At 35.6% G+C, this 21594-nt stretch overlaps 1 protein-coding gene across 1 annotated transcript in view; it reads left to right on the top strand.

Moving 5' to 3' along the window:
• LOC150097664 (uncharacterized) overlaps positions 1–13663 on the top strand; it is a 55973-nt gene extending 42310 nt beyond the window's left edge. Inside the window, exons 5-6 of the mRNA XM_090406970.1 lie at positions 6236–6325; positions 13589–13663. Of these exons, the coding sequence (XP_090263096.1) occupies positions 6236–6325; positions 13589–13618 (120 nt within the window). The 3' untranslated portion in view covers positions 13619–13663. The remainder of the gene's footprint in view (positions 1–6235; positions 6326–13588) is intronic.
• Positions 13664–21594: the final 7931 nt, after the last annotated feature.

The raw sequence follows: 21594 nt of genomic DNA on the forward strand, positions 1-21594 counted from the left end.
ACAACGAGATTTCTTGCTATGAAATGTCTCACTGTTCTTGCTAATAAAAAAGTGAGAGTAACTCTCAAGAAACCGGCGCCATCTTTTGGTCAAGTGACAAGCTATCATTTAATTTCTCTTATACATGCTGTCAACTTCTGTTTAGACTAGAGCGCATTAAAAGAACAAAATATGAATTTCACCTGTTGGGCAATAGTTTGCGATCCCATCCCCAATTTTTCTTCTTTTATTTTTTTTTTCAACAACCTAAAATTTACTATTTTGATTACAAAAATCGTCAATACTAATTGGAACAAAATTAGGTATTTCGAAAGATATCCTTGTTCAATTTGCGATATTTTAATGTAAAGTAGTTGCATTTTGGCAGCTAATTAAGTAATAATATGTAATTAAAGGGTAAATTGATAAATAGTAAATAAAACGAAAAATTAAACTGGCGTTAATATTTTTAATAAAAAAGAAACTTCAAAGTAAAATACATAAAGATTAAGAACTGTGGCAACTCGTATGGGTAAAATTTATAAGTTCTGCATTACTTCAACCTTGGCATCTCAGGGTCTGGCTCCCACTGACGAGACCTCAATAAAGGTCGAAACCTGTCTGGGTAGTGGCCCGTCTCTTAATGCATAGCATCATACATGTCCGCAAGGAGATATGCTTTGCATTATGGGAGATACTAAGGAAAGTGATCAGAACTTACTCAAACCTTTACCACGAGTTGCCTCAGAACTGAAAATAATGGCGTAAACTTGACTTACCTGCTTGTTTGCTTACTTGGGAAAAAGGATTAAAACCAAGTTTATAAAATTGCTTGGTATCTTCAACGTACATAAAGATTAGTTCAAAATTTATCTGCCTGAGGTCCCAGAAGTTTCTGTTTCTTGCTCATAAACTTGCAAAAAAAAAAAAAAAAATCGCACTTCATTCCTTTGAAATATGTAAAATGGGTTATAACTTCGAGTTTTCCTGGAGCGAAAATTAAAAATATAACCTAAGCAATTCTAAAACAGAAAAGAAACACCAACGAGACCGTAATTGTAGTAGGTTCTAACGACTTAACTAGTGATAAATTCAGTATGAGAGAAGATATGAAAGGGTTGTTGGAAGAGACGAGAGTGAAGAGTGAGAAAGTGAAAATAATAAGTATATATTACTTCGATATGAGCCTGTTGGAGCTCAGTGGATGTGGCGTTTGCACACCACCGCGCTAGGCCGCACGAAGGAAGTCTTGGTTTCGAGTCTAGTCGGCGACTAGAGGAAATTTTTCTAAGCCTTTTTTCGACCGGTTCCCGAGTTAGTCGATCTCTGGCACGGGCAAGCAGGTTTTTCCTCCCGGAAACTCGGGTTTTTCGTCCTGTAAACTCAAGAAAATCGACCGTAGAACCCACATTATTTCAGACATTAAATATATTGTGTTAGGGTTAGAGACCACGAGATGGCGGCACATTTGAGCCGTCTCTCTTCACTGCGTACCGCTTAATTAGTGATAGCCTTGGGCCATCTGTCTCTGATTGGGTACCAGTGGAGATTGAACTGCCCACTCAGTCTCCAAAAGTTAGATAGGGCTAAATGGCCTCGCCTACTCCCGTATATACGGGAATAAAAAGGCGTTAGCTGATTTTTTTTTTTTTTTTTTTTTTTTTTTTTTTACTTCGATATGATAAAATTGGATTAAGGAGAAGGGCTATGATGGCAAACGATTCGATGTGTAGGCTACGTAGAATAAATGGATGCGGGTTTTTGGATGTGCGGAGTGAGTTTGATGGAAGATTAGATTTGTATAAGAGGGTCGGCCTACAAATGCAAAGCTAATAACTGGTAGAAGAACTAACACAGAGCGTCAGGAAAGTAATTTATAATGGGAGGAACGGATAGAATTTGTGTGTAAGAGCGACAATGCTATATAACTGGGCTAATGACGGGAATGGGCATTACCATGGATATGATTACGAGGAGAGAACGATTTCGACTTTGTGTTAGTCCGGTTCGAACCCATCAAACGTGTGCAAAGATGTATAAGGCACTAGAGAAGAATAGAGAACTGCAAGTTGTCCAAATGTGTCATGCAGACTGCAGACAGGAGTATACAAAAGAACATGCAGGTAGATTATTATGTCTATACACGAATGCTAGGAGTATCAGAAACAAAGCGGTAGCGTTTGTTGCCTTGGTCAATATGTTGAGACCTCAGATTATAGGCATTAGTGAGATCAGGCTATCAGAATCAGACAAACTAGCTGATATTGATTGTAAAAAGTACAGTGTTTTTAGTAAGGATAGACAGGATAGGAGAGGAGGGGCGTGCTGCTAATGATATCGGATGACTTGAATCCAGTTAATGTTGAGACCTATGATTGCAGTACTAGTAACAGTATTTCATATGGCAGTGAATTTGAAGCCATCTGGTGTGAAGTGGAGTCTAACAATATCATTACAAAGTGGGGTGTTGTTACAGACCTGGTGAAAAGGTCACCAAGTCCGATGGTGACTTGGGGACCACTAAGTGAAGTCACCGTGGTGACTTCACTAATGGGACACTTTAATTATCCAAATATTGATTGGGTAGTAAATCCTCATGAAGAGAATAAAACTGAATTTATTGAGTTGTTGCGAGACAACTTCCTCAAGCAGCATGTGACAGAAGCAACACAAGGTCAAAAAGTTAGATTTTATTATAGTGTCTGAAGTTTCAGTTAAAAACGTAACTCTTCTGCCTCCCGTTGGTGACAGTGATCATGCGGTACTCACTTGGGAAGTGATTAAGTTTATGAATGTTTCATTCAGAAAAGGTTACAAGCTAAACTATAAAGCATGAAATTATGACCAAGCTGAACTATAAAGCAGGAAATTATGACCAACCCGGACTATAAAGCAGCAAATTATGACCAACTGCAGTATACTGAGGTGAGGGGAATAGATCGGTTGCTGGATGGGAAGGATTTCGACAGTGCATAGAAAGCATTTAAAAAATCCTTAAATGATGCAATATCAGAATGTGTTCACCGAGACTTTGAAGAATAAATAGGATTAGCGTCAAATGGATGTGTAATCTTATTAAGCAAGAGATTCGTAAGAAACGGATGATGTAGAAGGAATACAGTGTGCACAAGAATCATGTCTGTTATGAAAATTATAAACAGCAGGCTAGAATAGTCACAACTGTACGAAAAGCGAAGTCTGAGTATGAAAAGAAACTGGCTCTGCAAGCTAGTTTTATCCCACAAGAATTCTGTCGATATGCTGCAAGTAAAAGAAAGAATAACTCTTCTGAGCGTGAGGATGACAGATGCAAAAGAGATTGTTCAACTAATGAGTGCCCATTTTGCTAAAAACTATCAACCTGGTGTATGCAACATTGAGTTCACTGGTACTTCTTCACTAAATGAAGAAACTCAGGTGTATGAAGAAAAGGTATTAGAGCTGTTGCATAAACTCAATAATAATTCAACAATAGGGACTGATGGGATATCAGCACGGGTACTAAAACAGTATTCAGCTGAACTGGCTATTCCTTTGACCAGGCTATATAATTTGAGTCTCACATGGTAGATTACGCAGGAATAGAAAGAATATATGGTAATCCCATTGCACAAGGGTGGTGCAAAGACAGAAGTATCCAATAATTGACCAATCTGTATTTCAGGAATGGTGGTGGAGATTTTGAAACACTTAGTTAGGCAGGGCCATCGCCAGATAAGATTGCGCCCTGAGGCAAACAATTAAATATCGCTCCTGATGGATTATAAGACAAAAATATAAGAAAATCTCCAATTGTTATTTTGTTTTTATTACAAGAGAAACATTAATGCGAAAAGATTACATAATGATATTAATTAAATGTTTGCTCTACGGTTATATCGCACAATAGAACTGTTTTTAAGCTCTTCTAAATTTAAATTATAAGCTATGTCCGCCTCTGTCGATATAATTGCTAGACCAGCCAATCTTTATGGGGTCATTACTGTTCGCAAATAATATTTAATCAGTTGAAGCTTGGAAAAACTTCTTTCCGCACTTGCTAGGCTAACAGGAATTGTTGGCGTAGCGACGGCGCCTACTACAATATGGCTGAACGAGCACCCTTATTATGCCGCGCCGTGAGGCAGGCTGCCTCTATGCTACACCCTGGCAACGGTACTGTAGTTAGGGTTTGCATTCAGAAATGGGTTGACAGTGAATCTCTACTCTTTGCAGTGAACAGCATGGATTTACTAAGGGAAGGTCATATGTTAGCAACTTCCTCACATTCTATAATAATGTAACCATTGAACTAGACAAAGGGAATGGATACACCATGATACTTTCGGAGGTTGCTAAGATTTTTGAGAGAGGAAGACTGTTGCATAAATTGGAGAATATTGATTTCGATTATAAAATATTAGCGTGGTCAAGAGGGTGGCTGACTGACAGATATCAAAAAGTGATATATAAGCGATGTGAGTCTGCAAGATTTAAGATAACTAGTGGGGTACCACAAGGATCAGTCCTTGGTCCACTGTTATTCAACCTGTACATTAATGATATGAGGGAGAATTCAACAGGTGACAGCTGTTTGTTAATGCTGCAAAGATAGATAGGGTAATCAGGAATGCTGCTGATATGCAGTACTTGCACAATGATTTGAATAGACTGGAATTGTGGGCATGGGAAAATGGATATCAGTTCGAGGTCACGCACTTTGGCTTGATTGGATATCAATATCGATTACACTATATTGGTGGGATTATCCTAAAAGAAACTGATCAGGCTAGTGTTAGTAGGTAGCAAGTTGAAGTTCAGGGGCCATGTAGCAAAGATTGAAAATACAACTCGAAAGATAATTGCAATGCTAAACCGAACTTTTACATGTAAAGATAAGGATGTTATTTTGCCTCTTTACAAGACCTTGATTAGACCTCACTTGGACTGTTGTGCTCAGGTCTGGTGTCCTGGTTTCCATTATGATTCTGATACAGTGGAGAGAGTGCAGATGGGAGTGTTAAAATGATATCAGGATTGTGGAATATTGATTATCAAGACAGATTGAGAATTTGTAGACTGCAGACACTAGCAAACAACAGAAAGAGGAGTGGTATGATTGAGACTTACAAAGTTCTGGAAAGGTGATACAAGATTTCAGTTGATGGAATATTTCATTTTATGGGGAAAGGGCAAGAGGGCATCCTTGGAAGCTGAGAATGAATGCTCCTAAGAAGGGGTGAGAGCTAGATTTTTCTCTCGCAGGATGGTGCGTAGTTGGAATGTATTACCATTGAATGTTGTGTGTGCAGGCAGTGTGAATGAATTTAAGAATAAGTACAATAGCTGAGGTATGTAGAATGTGGCCGCCCTCGATGAGTCTCTGATCCCCTAGAGGTCTCTTAATAATAATTATTATTATCATCATCATTGACTCTACTATGTCGATTAGGCAATCGATTTACTAATAACGAACTTTTTCTCTGAAGTAATGGAACCTGGTGTCAAAATAAATTCAACAATGATTTTCATATTGTCAAAAAGAATATTTTCATTAAGGAAATGTTGGAAATAAGTCCGAAGTCGTTAACTAAATTATCTTGGTACATGACTCATATTAATGTGGGGTCTGAATGGATATTAGTTCTGCTGAACTAGAATCCATTCTGTTAGAGGTTACAGTTAAAGTTAGTGACACTTTTCCACACTTTTTTATGTGCTGCTGTCTCAGGTAATAGAATTAAATTGTTCGAAAGAGTAAGCTCAGTCTTCTATCTATTCTGTTATTGTATTATAGAATTCTTCTTCTTTGAGTGCCATCTCGTATTCGGAGGTTAGCGACCACCTTGGCTGAGGATCGCATTTTGAGCGATCCTCAGTCACTTTGAACAGTCCGTCAGAGCTCATTCTAGTCCAATGTCTGATGTCTTCCAGCCAAGATTTTCTTCGTCTTCCTTGTCTTCTTCTTCCATTTAACTTCCTTTTATAATCAATTGAAGTATCTTATATTTTTCATTTAAATTTAAAGTGTGAATCCATCAGAAAACTGTCAATTAAATTAATGAAAACCGTTCTTTAATGGTGGTAGGTAAATATTTTTCACTATGCTCTATTTGAATTTTGTGAAAATTTTCATTTTTAGTTCGTACTTCAAATTTATATTGAATGAGTTAGTAGTTTTACTTTCATATGTATAACTAATTAAATAAGTTCAGAAATTAACTGAGGAAAATCTTATAGGATTCAATTGCATCAAATATAATGTTTAAACTTTCAGACACAATTTTCTACCCGTGAAGAAATGTGGCAAAGAATAGAAGAACGACGCTACGCGATCATACATCAGATGGATGAGATGACATCAAAGGTCAGTTGAAATGAAATGAAATAAAATTGTTAAACGGATAAAGTAAATTAATAAAATCTTGGTAGATCTTAGATTATATATTCGCTTTACGAATGCCAAAAATTAAACGAACAACGTAAAAAAAAAGGAAAATAACAATCATTGCCAGTTTCCCAGGTGGTCACACTCCCATGTACTAAGTGGGAACTGTTTGCAAACCGATCTGGCCGCTGACACTCCCAGTTTCTCGAAATCCATGTTTAAGGGAACCAGCACGACTTCGAGCTGCGCTCACCGAAGGAGTCAGTAACTTTATTGTGAGTACAAATAGAAAAAAAATGAAAATGACCAGATCCCAGTACAACAGTCCTGGCAGTCACCCAATTTTCGGCAGCATAGATTATGCTCTTACAACATGCTGTCCGTGCACTGATATTAGCCTAATCGCTGCACCAGGTAACAATTTGCACCAATGACGTTATTTGTCTGCTACTTGCTCGAGATTGCCTTGTCCACACGCTTAAATGTATATACATACGTTGGCTGTTCAATAAGTAATAAGACTAATTTTACTGTGGCGAAACCACTCATCACAATATTAATTTCTGTGGAATAAAGAAATGATGCTGTATGTATTAACAAAAGAGGTTGATAGATGGCGTATACGGGCTGATGTGCCAGAGTGTCACGTGACTAAACGCGAGTGCTCATCGGCGCGCCTACGAGGTGCGACCAGTCTTCGAAATGGAAGCGTCCTTGGAACAGCGTTATGCGATTAAATTTTGTGTGCGTTTACAAAAATCGGCATCGGACACTTTTAACATGATACGCGAAGCTTTCCACGATGAAGCAATGTCGAGGGCAAGTGTTTTTCACTGGCATAAAACTTTTAAGGAAGGAAGGCAAAATGTTGAAGATCTTGAACGTGATGGAAGACCTTCAACGTCCATCACAGACAATGATCAACACAGCAGCGATTATCATCAAGCACGTCAAAAGGAAGCGTCCATTGCTGAAGAATGGCTTCTTATTGCACCACGATAATGCAAGGCCACATATTGCTGGTTGTGTAGTGGACGTTTTGCAGAACAACACAGATATAGTTCGCCCACCGTTTGTAGATCTCTGCTTGACGTCTTGCCAAGAATAGTCGATCCATGCTGAAGGGGAAAAAGAAATGAAGGACGTACGAATTGGTCGCAACAAGCGAAATCGTGCTTTATAGGTAAAATTTCCCAACTGTTATACAAGCAACATAGTTAACTACAATAATCATGAAAGAGAAGTTAATTTTCCGACCTGTAATAATAAACAACTCATCCCACAATACGGACTGATTACCCTATTATCGTAATGGATTCTCCTTTTCTGACATGCGCAGAAGTGTCGAATGATCTCTAATCGGTGGGCGAACTATATCCTACCACACCCTCCATACAGTCCTGATCTCGCATCGTGCGATTTCTGGCTGTTTCCTCAGTTCAAGAAACCACTAAGAGGCCCCCATTTCGAAAGCAATAAAGCATGTGTAAAAGCTGGAGGCGGTTTTGAAAGAACTCTCAAAAAACGGTCTCTCACATGTGTTTAAGAAGTGGACGCAACGTTGGGACAAATGCTTCGCGTCTCACATAGTTACTTCGAAAAAGACCATGTAAATGATGACAATTAAAGGTAATCTGTTTTCTGTATAAATATAGTCTTATTACTTATTGAACAGCCTATATATATATATATATATATATACTGTATATATATATATATACAAGAAATCAGTTTAAGTTATTTTAATTCATATACATGAATTAAAATAACTTAAACTGATTTCCAGATGGGTATCAGTTAATCAAATTAAGCCCATCTCTGCCCTTCATGACTCCATCATGTTCTTATTGTCTGGCGTCTATTGCAGCCTATTTTGTTATCCCTATCCCTTTCTATACTCTAAGAGAAGACTATGCACATGGAAAAAAACCAGGAGATACGGAAAGGTATCAAATTGATTACATTATAGTAAAGCAAAGATACAAGAATAGTGTAAAAAATGCATACATGTATCCTGGAGCTGATATTTACTCTGACTACAACCTACTATTCATAGAAATAAATGTGAGAAAGGAATTTGGAAATAGATTGGAGAAAGAATTAGAGGAAACAAGTTTTGTCAAAACTGAAGATCCAGAAAAGAAATGGGAACAAGTTAAAGAGAAAACAAAGAAGATTGCAGAAGAAGAAATTGGATATGTAAGAGCTAAAAGAATAATAATAATATAAAAAAAAAACCTTGGATAACTAATGAGATGATTTCTCTAATGGAAGAAAGAAGAAAATGGAAAAATAAAGACATCCCAGAAGGGAAATACAATATAGAACCCTGAATGACAAATTCAGAAGGGAAGCAGAAAGAAGTAGAGAAGATTGGCTTAAAAAACAATGTGAAGATATGGAAAATTATGAGAGAGTGGGAAGGTATGATCTTTTGTACGAAAATGCAAGGAGCATGAATCACAAGAGAAATGGAATTCGAGCTAGAGGCATAGAAAATAAGAATGAAGAAATAACTGAAGATAAAATCCTAATGAGATGGAAGGAATACATTGAAGATCTATATGACAAGGAAAATAGACCAAATGAGTTGATATTAGAAGATATAAAGAAAGTAAATGAAGATGATCTAGGTACAGAGATTTTAAAGACAGAAGTAGAAATGGCCATTAAAGAACTAATATGTGGAAAGGCAGAAGGAATAGATGAAATACCTGCAGAATTCTTGAAACAACTTCAGAAGAAATGAGCTGAAGAAATAACCAAAATAATAACTTTAATTTATAACAAAGGAGAATTACCAAAAGATTTTATGACCTTAATATTTATACCTATACCAAAGAAAAGTAATGCAGTGAACTGCAAGGATTTTAGAACAATAAGCCCCATTTCCCATATATCAAAAATGCTTATGGGAATCTTAACACGAAGTATTGCATCTAAGGTGGAAGAATTTCTTGGAGAAGATCAGTTTGGTTTCAGGAAGAGTAGGGGAATAAGAGATGCGATTGGACTGTTAGGAATAGTAAGTGAAAGAAGTCTGGAAGTGAATAAAGAAGTTAATATCTGTTATATAGATTTTGAAAAAGCTTTTGACTTTGTAAATGGGATAAGATGGTGGAAGTAGTGGAAAAGATTGGTATAGATTGGAAAGACAGAAGGCTAATTATTTCACTATATATATGGGACAAACTGCCATGGTGAGAGACATATACATGGTACAACAGAACCAGGTATCATTGGACGAGGAGTAAGACAAGGCTGTTCTCTGTTGCCAATTTTGTTTAACATGTATTCCGAAGCAAAGTCAAAAGAAGCACTGGAGAATTCGAAAGAAGGAATTAAGATTGGACATAGACCGATATTTGCAATAAGATATGCAGATGATAAGGCATTATTATCAAATACTGAAACAGGACAACAACATCTGTTGAACAGATTACTGGAATCCTGTATCAATTATGGAATGAAAATTAACATAAGAAAAACAAAGGTAATGAAAATAGCAAGGAAAGAGGCAAATATGGATATCAGAATAAATGGGGAAAAATTGAATCAAGTAAAGGCATTTAAATATTTAGGAAGTTATTAGCAGTGATGGAAGATGTAAAAGTGACATAAAAGCAAGAATAGCGATGGAAAGAGATGTCTTTAATAGAAAATGGAATTTATTCAGAAGTAAAATGGATAGATACCTAAAGAAAAGATTAATAAACTGTTATGTGTGGAGTGTTTCCCTCTATGTAGCTGAAACTTGGATTGAAGAAAGAAGAAATTAAGATTTTGGAAATCTTTGAGATGTGGCTTTAGAGAAGGATGGAAAAAATCAAACCAATGAAGAGGTCTTAAAAAGAGTAGAAGAAGAAAGAAGTCTGTTAAGGAGGATAAAAAGAAGCAAGGGAAACTGGATCGGACATATTCTGAGAGGTAATGGAATCATCAGAGATGCCATTGAAGGAAAAATAGACGGAAAAAAGACCCAGAGGAAGAGTTAAGGAAAATAATGCTAGATGACATGCTCAATGGAGACAGGTACACAACCTTGAAAGAGAAGGCTCAGAACAGAAGAGAGTGGAAGGAAAGTTTTTAAATGCAGTATTTAGTTAATAATAAATAGAATCTCTATATTGTGCACCTTTCTAAAAATACTCTATTATAGTAGACAGTGCCTTAAACAAATTCAATGGAGGGATATCAAGATAAGTATTTAGATGACACTAATTTAGTTTAAGGTGCCTGCGTAATTATGGTAACTTCCAAAATGCTGGGGTTTCTGAAGGCCATTACAGGTTTGATTCTAGTGACCAACTAGAAAAACTGTTTCCAGGCCTGTTTTCCAGAATTAGCCATTCTTTGATGCAGGCAAGTAGTTTCTTTCTTTCTTCCCCCCCCCCAGGAAGAAATGCAAATTTTTAATTATTATGCGACATAATAAACATGAATACTTATTAGAATTAGGAATATCGCTTTTCGTCTAGTACCCTTAAAAAAAAACAGTGAATTGTGGTGGCAGTGAAAAATGTAACTAAACTATCTTTTCAAAAAAAAAAAAAAAAAAAAAAAAAAAACACCGTCTATTCTCTTTGAATGAACGGCGTTATAGGGTTTATTTTTTGTTATTTCATTATTTATAATTTGATGTAAATGGTAGCCCTTGTTTTGTAATAAAATACAAAATACTTTTATTGTGAATGGTTATTTATGTGACCGTAGTACTTTTATTGCTAATGGTTGTAATGAGGCTATGAAAGATATTTTGAAGGTTCAATTTATAAGCTTTTTTTTTTCTTTTCAAAAGTAATTCTGTTAGTCAATGCAGTCATCTACTTGCATTAGCCTGATAGACTAGTCTTATAAAGGGTGTCCCAAAATTCACGCAAGATTTAAATTTAGCGCCATTTGTGCGGTAAAGTGTTGCCAACGAGAAAAAAAAAGTCAGCGTGACAGCTGACAGTTCAAAGTTATTAAAACTGGAGCGCTACACGAAAGAACAACGCATTTTCATTGTTGAGCAATATTTTAAAAATAATGAAGGTTTGGCAGCTACAGTTCACAATTTTCTTACAAAATATGGTCGGAATAGTGATTTAACTTCATCAACTGTGAAAATATTAATTAAAAAATTCAAGGAAGCTGGATCAATTAGTGATATTATACACTCTGGCCGTCCTTCAACAAGTCGTTCAACAGAAAACATCGAAGCAGTTCGTGAAAGTGTTGCTGAGAGTCCAGGAACATGAATTCGGCACCGTGGTCTTGAATTGGGCATTTCGAGAAACTCTCTACAGCGTATTCTCACGAAAGATTTGCATCTTTATGCTTACAAAGTTCAATTGACTCAAGAACTGAAGCCTACTAAACACACACAGCGAAGAGAGTTCGTTGAATGGATTATGGAACAACAAGTGGATGCTTATTTTTCGAACAAAATCATCTTCAGCGATGAGGCTCATTTTCATCTTGATGGCTTCGTTAATCGACAAAATTGTCGCATTTGGGGTTCAGAAAATCCACGAGTGATTGTTGAGAAACAAATGCATCCACAACGTGTCACTGTTTGGTGCGAATTTTGGGCTGGAGGCATCATCGGTCCATTCTTCTTCGAAAATGCGGCTGGTAAGGCAATAACAGTTAATGCTGCTCGCTATCGCGACATGATAATCCAGTTTTTTGTGCCTAAATTGCAAGATATGGATGTGGACGACATGTGGTTTCAACAAGACGGTGCCACATACCACACAGCCCGAGAAACAATTCAATTACTGCATGAGTCATTTCCTGGTCGTGTAATTTCCCTTTTTGGTGATCAGAATTGGCCGCCCAGATCATGTGACTTAACGCCGTTGGACTTTTTTCTTTGGGGTTTTTTGAAGTCTAAGGTTTATGCCAACAAGCCCATGACCACCCACGCCTTGAAGGAGGAAATTGAGCGCTGTATCAACGAAATTCAGCCACATTTATGCAAAACGGTCATGGAAAATTTCGACAAAAGAGTGCGTATGTGCCAGCAAAGCCGTGGAGGCCATTTACCCGATATGCTATTCCATGCATAACCCTATACTGTATACTTTATGAATCAATAAGAAATTACAATTTTTAATTAAAAACCTGTGTTTTCTATCAAAATTACTTCTTGCGTGAATTTTGGGACACCCTGTAGATTGACGTAATAACCAAGCAACGTGGTTCACTAGGAACATTTAGGGATAGCTTCCGACACCTTACATTTTTACGGTCCCTGTTTCAGTTACGCATAACTCGATAATATCCAATTATAATATTGAAAAAATATTACACTCTTTTAGCAAGTGCTTTCGCAAAATGGATATCATCTTATTCTACCCGCTTTGTTCATCTCTCTCTCTCTCTCTCTCTCTCTCTCTCTCTCTCTCTCTATTTATATATATATATATATATATATATATATATATATATATATATATATATATATATATATATATATATATATATATATATATATATATTTCTATGCATACAGTAACGTCGCTCTAGCTGGAAAAAAATTATTAAAATTTGATATTTAGGATTTTTACCAGAATTGGTCCAGTCATCTCGATTTTACTTTTCAATCGCACGGTTTTTAGTTAGAAGTTGGGCTAATTGGAATATACTGAAAATTGGTATTTACAGTCTCTTCTAAAATTTGTCTCAATAATCTACATTTAAATCGAAACATGAAAATAACATCCAAATGTATTTGCTTCAAATAAAAGCAAATAAACTGCACGCAATGTGAAAATGGACGCTAGATTCAGTTACTATTATAATGAACTATATAAGAATGCTATTACAAAACGCATCTTTTTAATGATTGTGTTGGACCATTTCAATGCTTGTTTTTATCGTATTTGAAAAACTTACAGTTTCGTATTATAGACCTTCCACGCTTATGTAGAATAACATATGCTACCAACATCTGGACCTGTGCAACAAACTCCCACTTTACTACTGCTAAACTGCGGCAACAATATTTAAACTAGGATTCTTGTTTTCTAGGAAAATAGGAAATTTAAATTACAACCTTAATCCAGAGTTTATTCCCCCCCCCCTTCTTATTTGATATTCTGTGCTTTAAAATTTTTCAGTGTTTTGTATTATATTAAGAAAATCAATAAAACAAATATTTTAATATCGGACCGTCCACCAGAAATATAATGAAATCCATATTGATTAATAATATGATAATAATTATTCAATTGAATCCTGCTTTTCTTTTTTCAGGTGGCTCGCTATCGTGGTAATAAGCGTTAAGGATATTGCTTGTAGACTGAAATCCGCAATTAAGCTCTCTTTGATCAAAGTATGAAGCAAATTAAAACACGCAAAAGTTAGGAAACATATGATGGCCGAAAACATTCGGGTTATTAGTAAATAATAAAGCTTATCAAACTACAAGCGTATATAGAAAAAAATTTTAGTTACCCAGTAATTTGTTATAATCAATTAATAAACATTTCTATGAAGTATTACTGAGAAATCATAATAGTAAAAAAAAAAAAAAAAACCTTGCAAACATTTGCTTGTCTTTTAATACGATATTAACACTTAAGAACTCAAAACACAGCATCAAAATTTTGCTGCGCTTAGAATTACGTTTGTAGCACAAAATGAGAATTCTGACGCAACTATTCAGAACAAATGTCAAATTCGATTCCAACATATACTTTGGGCATAGCATATGTTGAAATCATATGTGTCTGTGTGTGTTTAAATAGTTTAGTGTTAGTATTTACATTTCGATATGCATAAAATCTACATATGAATTTCTTTTGAAGTAACCTATGCATCCGTAACCTAACTTTAATATAAGCAGTTCGGTATAACTAGACCGCAGCGGGGATGAAAAGTGGAATAAAACAACAGGAAAAGAAGAAAAACCCGTTTCTCTTATTTTTATCCTGTGTTTTCGCCTTCCACTGATTCCTCTCCCCAATGCCCTTGCTATTGTTCATTTTGAAATGCTGAACGCTTTGTTTCCAGAAACAATGTTGGAGCGAGATTTTATGAAACACCAAATGCATAAGGACGCCAACCTACCACGCCCAGTAGTGTACTGTATTGGCTCTCCAACTTACTATCTTGCAAAACAACTCTCTCGTCATCTTTGGAATCTCACTGACCATACTAACTATTATATCAAAAACAGTCTTCACTTCAAAGAGAAAATTGAAGGTCTACGTACATGCGATTATGATTTATTTTAATGTAGCCTCCCTGTTCACAACAAACCATTACAAGAAACTCTTCAGTTTTTACAATCTGATTTCCCAGAAGACACTGCCAACATATTTAAATTTTACATGACATAATAAGTTGTTCAAACAAATAAAATGAACAGCAATGGACGGTCCTATCTCATCAGCCCTATCTGATTATTTCATAGCGCGCATAAAAAAAAAAAAAAAAAAAAGAATGCTTTGACACTATATTCCCTCAACCTCCTGTATGGCTACGTTTTGTTGATGATATATTGCAATTTGGTCCCACACTGAGTCAGAATTACTTCATTTCCTAGAGAAAGTTCACTATTGAACGTGAATCCAATAACCAACTGCCCTTTTGGCTTACCTTAATAATTCGTAATCCCACAGGTCATGTTGAATTTTCAGTTTATTGGAAGCCAGCCAATCTTTGCTGGCAAATACGTTGACTCATCCTCCTGCCATTATTCATTACAGAAAACGGGCATTGTTCAGCTTTTTAGCTGAACTATAAAAAAAAAAAAAAGAAAGTAATCTGATATGTAATGGATACAAATGAATACAACATTCTTTGTCAAGTTTTTTCATGTGCGCTTTTATAAAATAAATAGCACACTGCTTTAAAAGTACATACCGTAGATAATTTTCTTTTGAAAAGCACGGCCTCCTACTTCTTTGTAGTTAGGGTCGCATAAACTATAAATCTGGCCTGGTCACACCGTGAATATCTTGATATTTGTAACAATTCTGCTTGTTTAAAATTAATAACCAAAAAAATTATTTTTTCGTGAATTTTTCGGATGTGCGGCGCAAACCTAACACACCATTGGAAAGAGGTCAACGGGACTCTCCCAGGGCAAGGGACATCGTGCCATGTAATAAGTGACGTGTTTATAGCGGTATTAATTGTTGGAGGAAAAAGATGATTCCAAGTCAGTGCAACTGTGTCCGACTCAAATGGCTGCGAGAAGAGAGCTGATGGAGTTGGAAACAGGTATTGAGATAGGATGCCACGTTGTATGCCTATCTGTTAGGCAAATTGGACAATCCCAAGTCAACAATCAGTGGAAGCGCAGGGACTCAACTGCAACTGCTGCCCGCAGTGGAACCACGCTCACCGAAGATGACCGTAGGGTGCTACAAGGATAATGCAGTAGCTAACAAATTAATCTGAACAAGCCGAATTTTTGTCATGTTTTTGATTTTGGCTTGGCTTTTGTTTCAGTTCAGAATTTTGGTTTTGGTTTCAGTTTACTATTTTTAGTTTTGGCTTTAGTCCAGTATTTTGGTTGCAGTGCTGCGTGTTTTAACTATCTCTACAATAGTGTAATTAAAATTACACTATTGTATTAATTGTAATTTTAATAGTGTAAGCAAGTTGACATTCTTAGTATTTTATTCATTTTGTGTAGCTATATAATTGATACATCTCCAAGAAACGTTTAAAAATATGTATTCTTTCTCAGCACACATCCATGACTCAAAGACATATTGTCAATGAGTGTGGTGTTGGGTTTGGTACGTATCTCCCTAAACCTGTTTAATGCGATTTTAAACTCTTTTTCCTGACAGAAAATTGTGGGTGAAAAATGGAAACTACACTTACTCAAGGTCATTTACTAGTTAGGAAAAGCAAAGTGAATCCAACATTGTCTGCTGTATACTTAAATAGGGACTTGGCAGCTATTGAGATTAATGTTTCTGACATGACAGCCGTAGATGATTGTTGGAAGCAGGGAGGACTGCCTACAGACCAAGAAAGAAACAAATGTTGACGATAGCTATTCAGAAAAAGAGGCTCCAGTAGGCAAAATGTACAAAGATTGGACTGTTGAGAAGTGGAAGAAGGTCATATTCTCAGATGACAGTCATTTTTTGTCCAAGGAGAGCGAGCACCCTATGTTCGCAAATAAGAGACTGAGAAGACCTCTTGCCTACTTTCCACAAGCTCCTAAACACCCAGCAAAAAAGATGTTCTAGGATTGTGTTACACATGACGGTTCAGGATCATTTGTGCCTGTTGATGGTATGATGAAAAGCGACCAATACATAAACATATTGGAAAAAAAGATTGGTCCTACAGATCCAAAAAGACAAAGAACTCATCTTCCAACTGATCTCTCTTCATACCACACGTCAATAAATTAAAAAAAATAATAAAAAAGTGAAAGAGTCTCAAAAATCACATCTACTTGCTTGAAGTGGCCAGGTAATTCTCCTGACATTAATCCAATAGAAATTTTGTGGGCCATAGTGAAAAAGAGACTTGGAAAATTAAATTGTGATACAAAGGATAACTTAATGCAGTTCATTATAAATGTATGGTTTCAAGATGCAAGAATAATATAAATGTGTTATACGTTGGTAGAGTACAAACAAACTAATGAACTTATTAAGAACAGAGAAGTACATATAAATTATTAGGTAAAGTTGGAGTTTAATTTTTTCTACTTATTTTCTTGCGAAATTAAAATTTTCTTTAAAATATGAGTGTTCGAATTAATTTGTTCGCTACTGTATCTAAAACTCAATTCGTCTGTATTGAGTTTTAGAACTCCGGATCCAACACGTTGAATCCGGAGTTCCGGGCATCAACTGGGACATGAATCTGCACAACACATTCAGAACCGAGGTTTGCAACATGGCTTTCCATGATAGGACCGCAATATCGAAGTTTCACATTACCCGAAGCAACATGCAGCGTCTTCGTCAGTGGCGCAAAGAGCGTGTACAGTGGAACGTAGAAGCTTGCAAAGCTGTATTATAGAGCGAGGAATCACGCTACACCCTCTACCGAACAGATAGGCGGGTGTTAAGTGTGGCGGATGCACTGTGAACGTCTCTTACCAGCGTGCGTAACCCTATGAATTTCAGAGGTGGCAGTGTGATGGTATGGTCCTGTTTTTTCTGGTTTGGCCTCTGACCTCTGTTTGTGGTGCCATGAACACTGAACTCTAAGAGGTGTCTGAACATTTTGGACAATGCAGTGCTTCCTGCTTTGTGGCATTTCTACCGAACTGATCATTGTCTCTTTCAGCAAGACAATGCCCCATGTCAAAACGCTGCTGTTACTGCGTGGATTCTTGATATGAACTTCATCACACTTGAGTGGCCTCCACAGAGCCCTGATCTTGATCCTATAAATCCCGTTTGAGGGTATTGTATTCTTGTGGATACTATGTCCCCCTAGGATTACTGCAAGTATTACAGAGAACCAGGTGCTATATATAGGGTTTTTTGCCTTCTAACAGCTGCCAGGTCACTAAAACCGTTATCAAATGCACTAATAAGATGCGAATATACCGAGATAGCACTCGTGACATTTCTTTCATATTATCTCTTTCATATTATCACAAAGTAGTGGAATATGACTAAAAGTGCACAAAATGTGATAAGTGCTACAGAAATGCCTATACGCTGTTGAGATGTGCAAATAGATCATCCTGAAAAATTATTATGCAAGTATTGTTCTAATGCTTATCTCATCTAGTGTAAAATATTTGAATGCATTCAACAGTATACAGAGCATATTATGAAACTGCATTCCAGGCATGCAGAAATCCAGAAGCTGTTAGTTCTTGAGACATTATAGAATTTAATAGACAAAACAGAACAGGAGGGTGATATTCCATGGTATATCAGAATTTGGAGTACATGCAACAGTATTATAACCGAGACATGATTATTTTAGTTTCTTTTACAAATGAAGTAACTAGACTAGAGGAAGTTATTCATGTCAACTGGAGAAATTCTTCGAATTTTTTTTTTTTTACAGCCCAATAGTTAGTTGAGTTACATCCTATTAGTTAGAGTTAGTCCGATGTTTGGTGCAGACAAGTAGAATTTTTCTCCTAAGAACTCGAATACTTTAACTTAGCAACTCTTTCCCCTTAAAAAAAAAAAATGCCATGCAATTCATATTATTTTATACAATGATACTAATGGCGATTTAGGACAGACAATAGAAAACTTTATCTGCTGTTCACACCCTTAAGTACAAGGCCGGCCGAATACGGTAAGCAGACGATGTGTCACATCGGAGCGTCTTCTTCAAGGGGCGCTGAGTGAGTAAAAAAGAAATAAATAAAAAAACACGTTTTAATATGAGCATTTATTAAATGCTCATATTAAAATGCGGATATTCATTAAATATAATGTAATAAATACTGCGACTTTTAATAACAGTTAGTAAAAACTTGTTTTTACCCACTGTTTGTTACACCCACTGAAAATATTGCAACGTATATAAGCAAATGATTTAGAAAGCGTCTTTATTAAATTAACAATTTCTCTTCGAATCTTTTTGACACTTCCAGTTTCATTAGCAAGTGGTGAATGATAATTTTCAAGACTCAAACTAATTTAAAAAATATCTACGCTCTAGTGTTTCACAGGAAGGGCTGGTTGGACTGTCAATGATTGCAACAGAAGGTGATATCTGCGAGAAATTAGAAACAGGTGAAGCTTTGGATGAATTTGCTTCCATAAAATATAGAAAACTAAACTTTTAAATCATTTAATTTTTTCATACATTTCTTTTTCCATTAAAAAATTAAATGATTGTTGTTATTGTTCAATTTTTCAAGTTTGCACATCTGTAGTATAATAGCTCATAGTCAGTAATCGGCAACTTATGTATCTGTAATTCTAGTACAGTATAAAATATGTGTAAAATATACAAAAATATGTATATATTTTTGTATGATTTGAAATTTTTGCTGTGTTGTTAATATATATATATTTCAAACTACACAATTTTACATAAAAGCAGGTGTTGTGAGTTTTTAACCTTTAATTTTAACTACATTAAAAAAAGGGGGCGCTCCACTTAAAATTGCATCGGGGCGCCAGAACCCCTAGATCCGGCACTGCTTAAGTACACAATATAATCAGTAGCCATGAACACAGCGACCAGTGATAACTAAGAATAAAGCCAGTTGCTTACTGATTTTCAAAAAAAAAAAAAAGAAAGAAAGAAAAAAAGAAAGAAAAAGAAAAGAAAAGAAAAGGAAAGGAAAGAAAAAAAAAAGAAAAAGAAAAAAGTTGCTTATTTGGGAATAAAACAGTTCCGTCTGGTCTCTCTGGTGATTGAAAGTTGTTAGAGTTTATCATAGGATTATATAAATCACGTTAAATAACCAATAGCAAGTAAGGGTATGGATTCAGTGTCTATTAATTGCGTCAGTTCTCCTGCAAGTATGGCTGTTTTGAAAGATAAATCCCCAATTCACCATTACTCTATGAGATTGGCTAACTCACTTTCAGCTGAAAACCCCTTATTGAAACCGATGTCTTTCTTACTTCTTTGCTAATGCACTACAGAGGCACTGACATGATAGCAGTATTCATTAGAGTAGTGGATGGGAACTTCAGCAAAGAGTTAGTGCTAAGATTCAGATCACATGATTTTTAAAAAAAGAATTTGACAAGTAATCATGATAAATTAGTTTGATTAGTGTGATAAATGTTTACTTCATTTGGAGATTTCAATCTTCAAAATTCAGTTTTAGATGATAAACTATTTAATCTAGAATAAAAAAAATCTCGTTCATAAAAGCTAGATTATAAAATAAAATCTGTATTATGAAATTTAAATTATAAAAAATTATCTAGATTCCAGATAATCTTCATAATTCTCCCAACATCCTGGAACTTTTCTTACCATGTTTACTATCCATTATAGCAAGCTTTTTTTTTTTTTTAAGTAACATCCTTTCTTTCAAGATTTATTAAAAGACTTCAGAGCCGGTAATTCTGTACTCTGCTTATCTTCACATAAGCGGCGTAGAAACAACTTGGACCAAGGTTTAAGTTTAACTAACCATACAGGGGTTTTTGCAGAAACATACATAAGCAAACTTTGCCGTGTATTATATACAGCAGTGCTATAAGCTAGCCAAAAAGAAAATTTCTAAAAAATCGCGCAAAAAATCATTAACTCACTTTATTCTTAAAGGGGTAGAGGATGCTGCTCAACTCTAACTTTTTGAAACCGAATAGTTACCAACTCCATCCTTAGCTAACCACACATAGCTGACTCAATCTATCAGAGAATTTAATTGCCATCTGGGGAAAAGAATACGGAGGCAAAAAACCGCATTAACACGCAGTCGTGTAATTCATGTCGAAATTTCAACAGCAGAAACTACGTAGTCACTGGAATGCAATAAATAATTTACTGACAAAAATTAATTATTTACAAGTCGACATTTCACTTTCAATACATCATTACAGACACTCAGTGAATACATAGATAATGCTAGTTTGAGCTAGCGAAACTTCGGTTTCTAAATAATTTTTATCCATAAATTATTTATTTGCATTCCAGTATCTACATAGTTTTGGTACATATAACAACGAATGGTACATATAATTATGAATGTGCGTCGTCTTCCCTTCGGGCTCCTTCAGATCTTCCTGGAAACGAACAAATAAATTCTGAAATTGTATCCTGGACCCGATTATATCACTGTAATTTTTTTTTTTATTAAAATTTACGAAAATATACCTAAAATAGTTCTTTATTTTTTGATGTATCATAAATCAACTTATGATTAATTGTTGAGTTCCGTGTAAAAAAAAAAAAAATGTATAAGCAGGACTAATCCGTAGGTAACATTATACTGTAAAGCGGTTTTCATTTCATCCATACTTTATTCAAAAAAAAAATTTGGGGGAAAGGCACCGAACATTAATCGCACACACAAGAAAAATACTAGGCGCCGGCGCAGGTTTTATTATTATTAAAAACAAGACCTCATGGAGTCAAAGACTCATCTGAGAGTTTCTTTTATGAAGTTTTTTTTATTATTTTTCGAAGTTTCTTTTATGTTCCAGAAACTTCGATATGAATCATAGCAACAGCTACGGAAATTTGAATATGGAAATACAAAATTACCTAGGTCGAAATAAATTATCAAAAGATTATCATTATTATTCCGTGTCACCTTCAAGTAGTCCAAAGATTCATCGAGGGAGGGCACTACTCTACAACTCTCCGTCTCCACCATTTGTATCCGTCTTCAT

The sequence above is a fragment of the Typopeltis vanoorti genome, chromosome 17 (assembly GCF_054136105.1).
Source record: "Typopeltis vanoorti isolate ZY-2024b chromosome 17, IOZ_Tvanoo_1.0, whole genome shotgun sequence".
In the NCBI taxonomy this organism is placed as follows: Eukaryota; Metazoa; Arthropoda; class Arachnida; order Uropygi; family Thelyphonidae; genus Typopeltis; species Typopeltis vanoorti.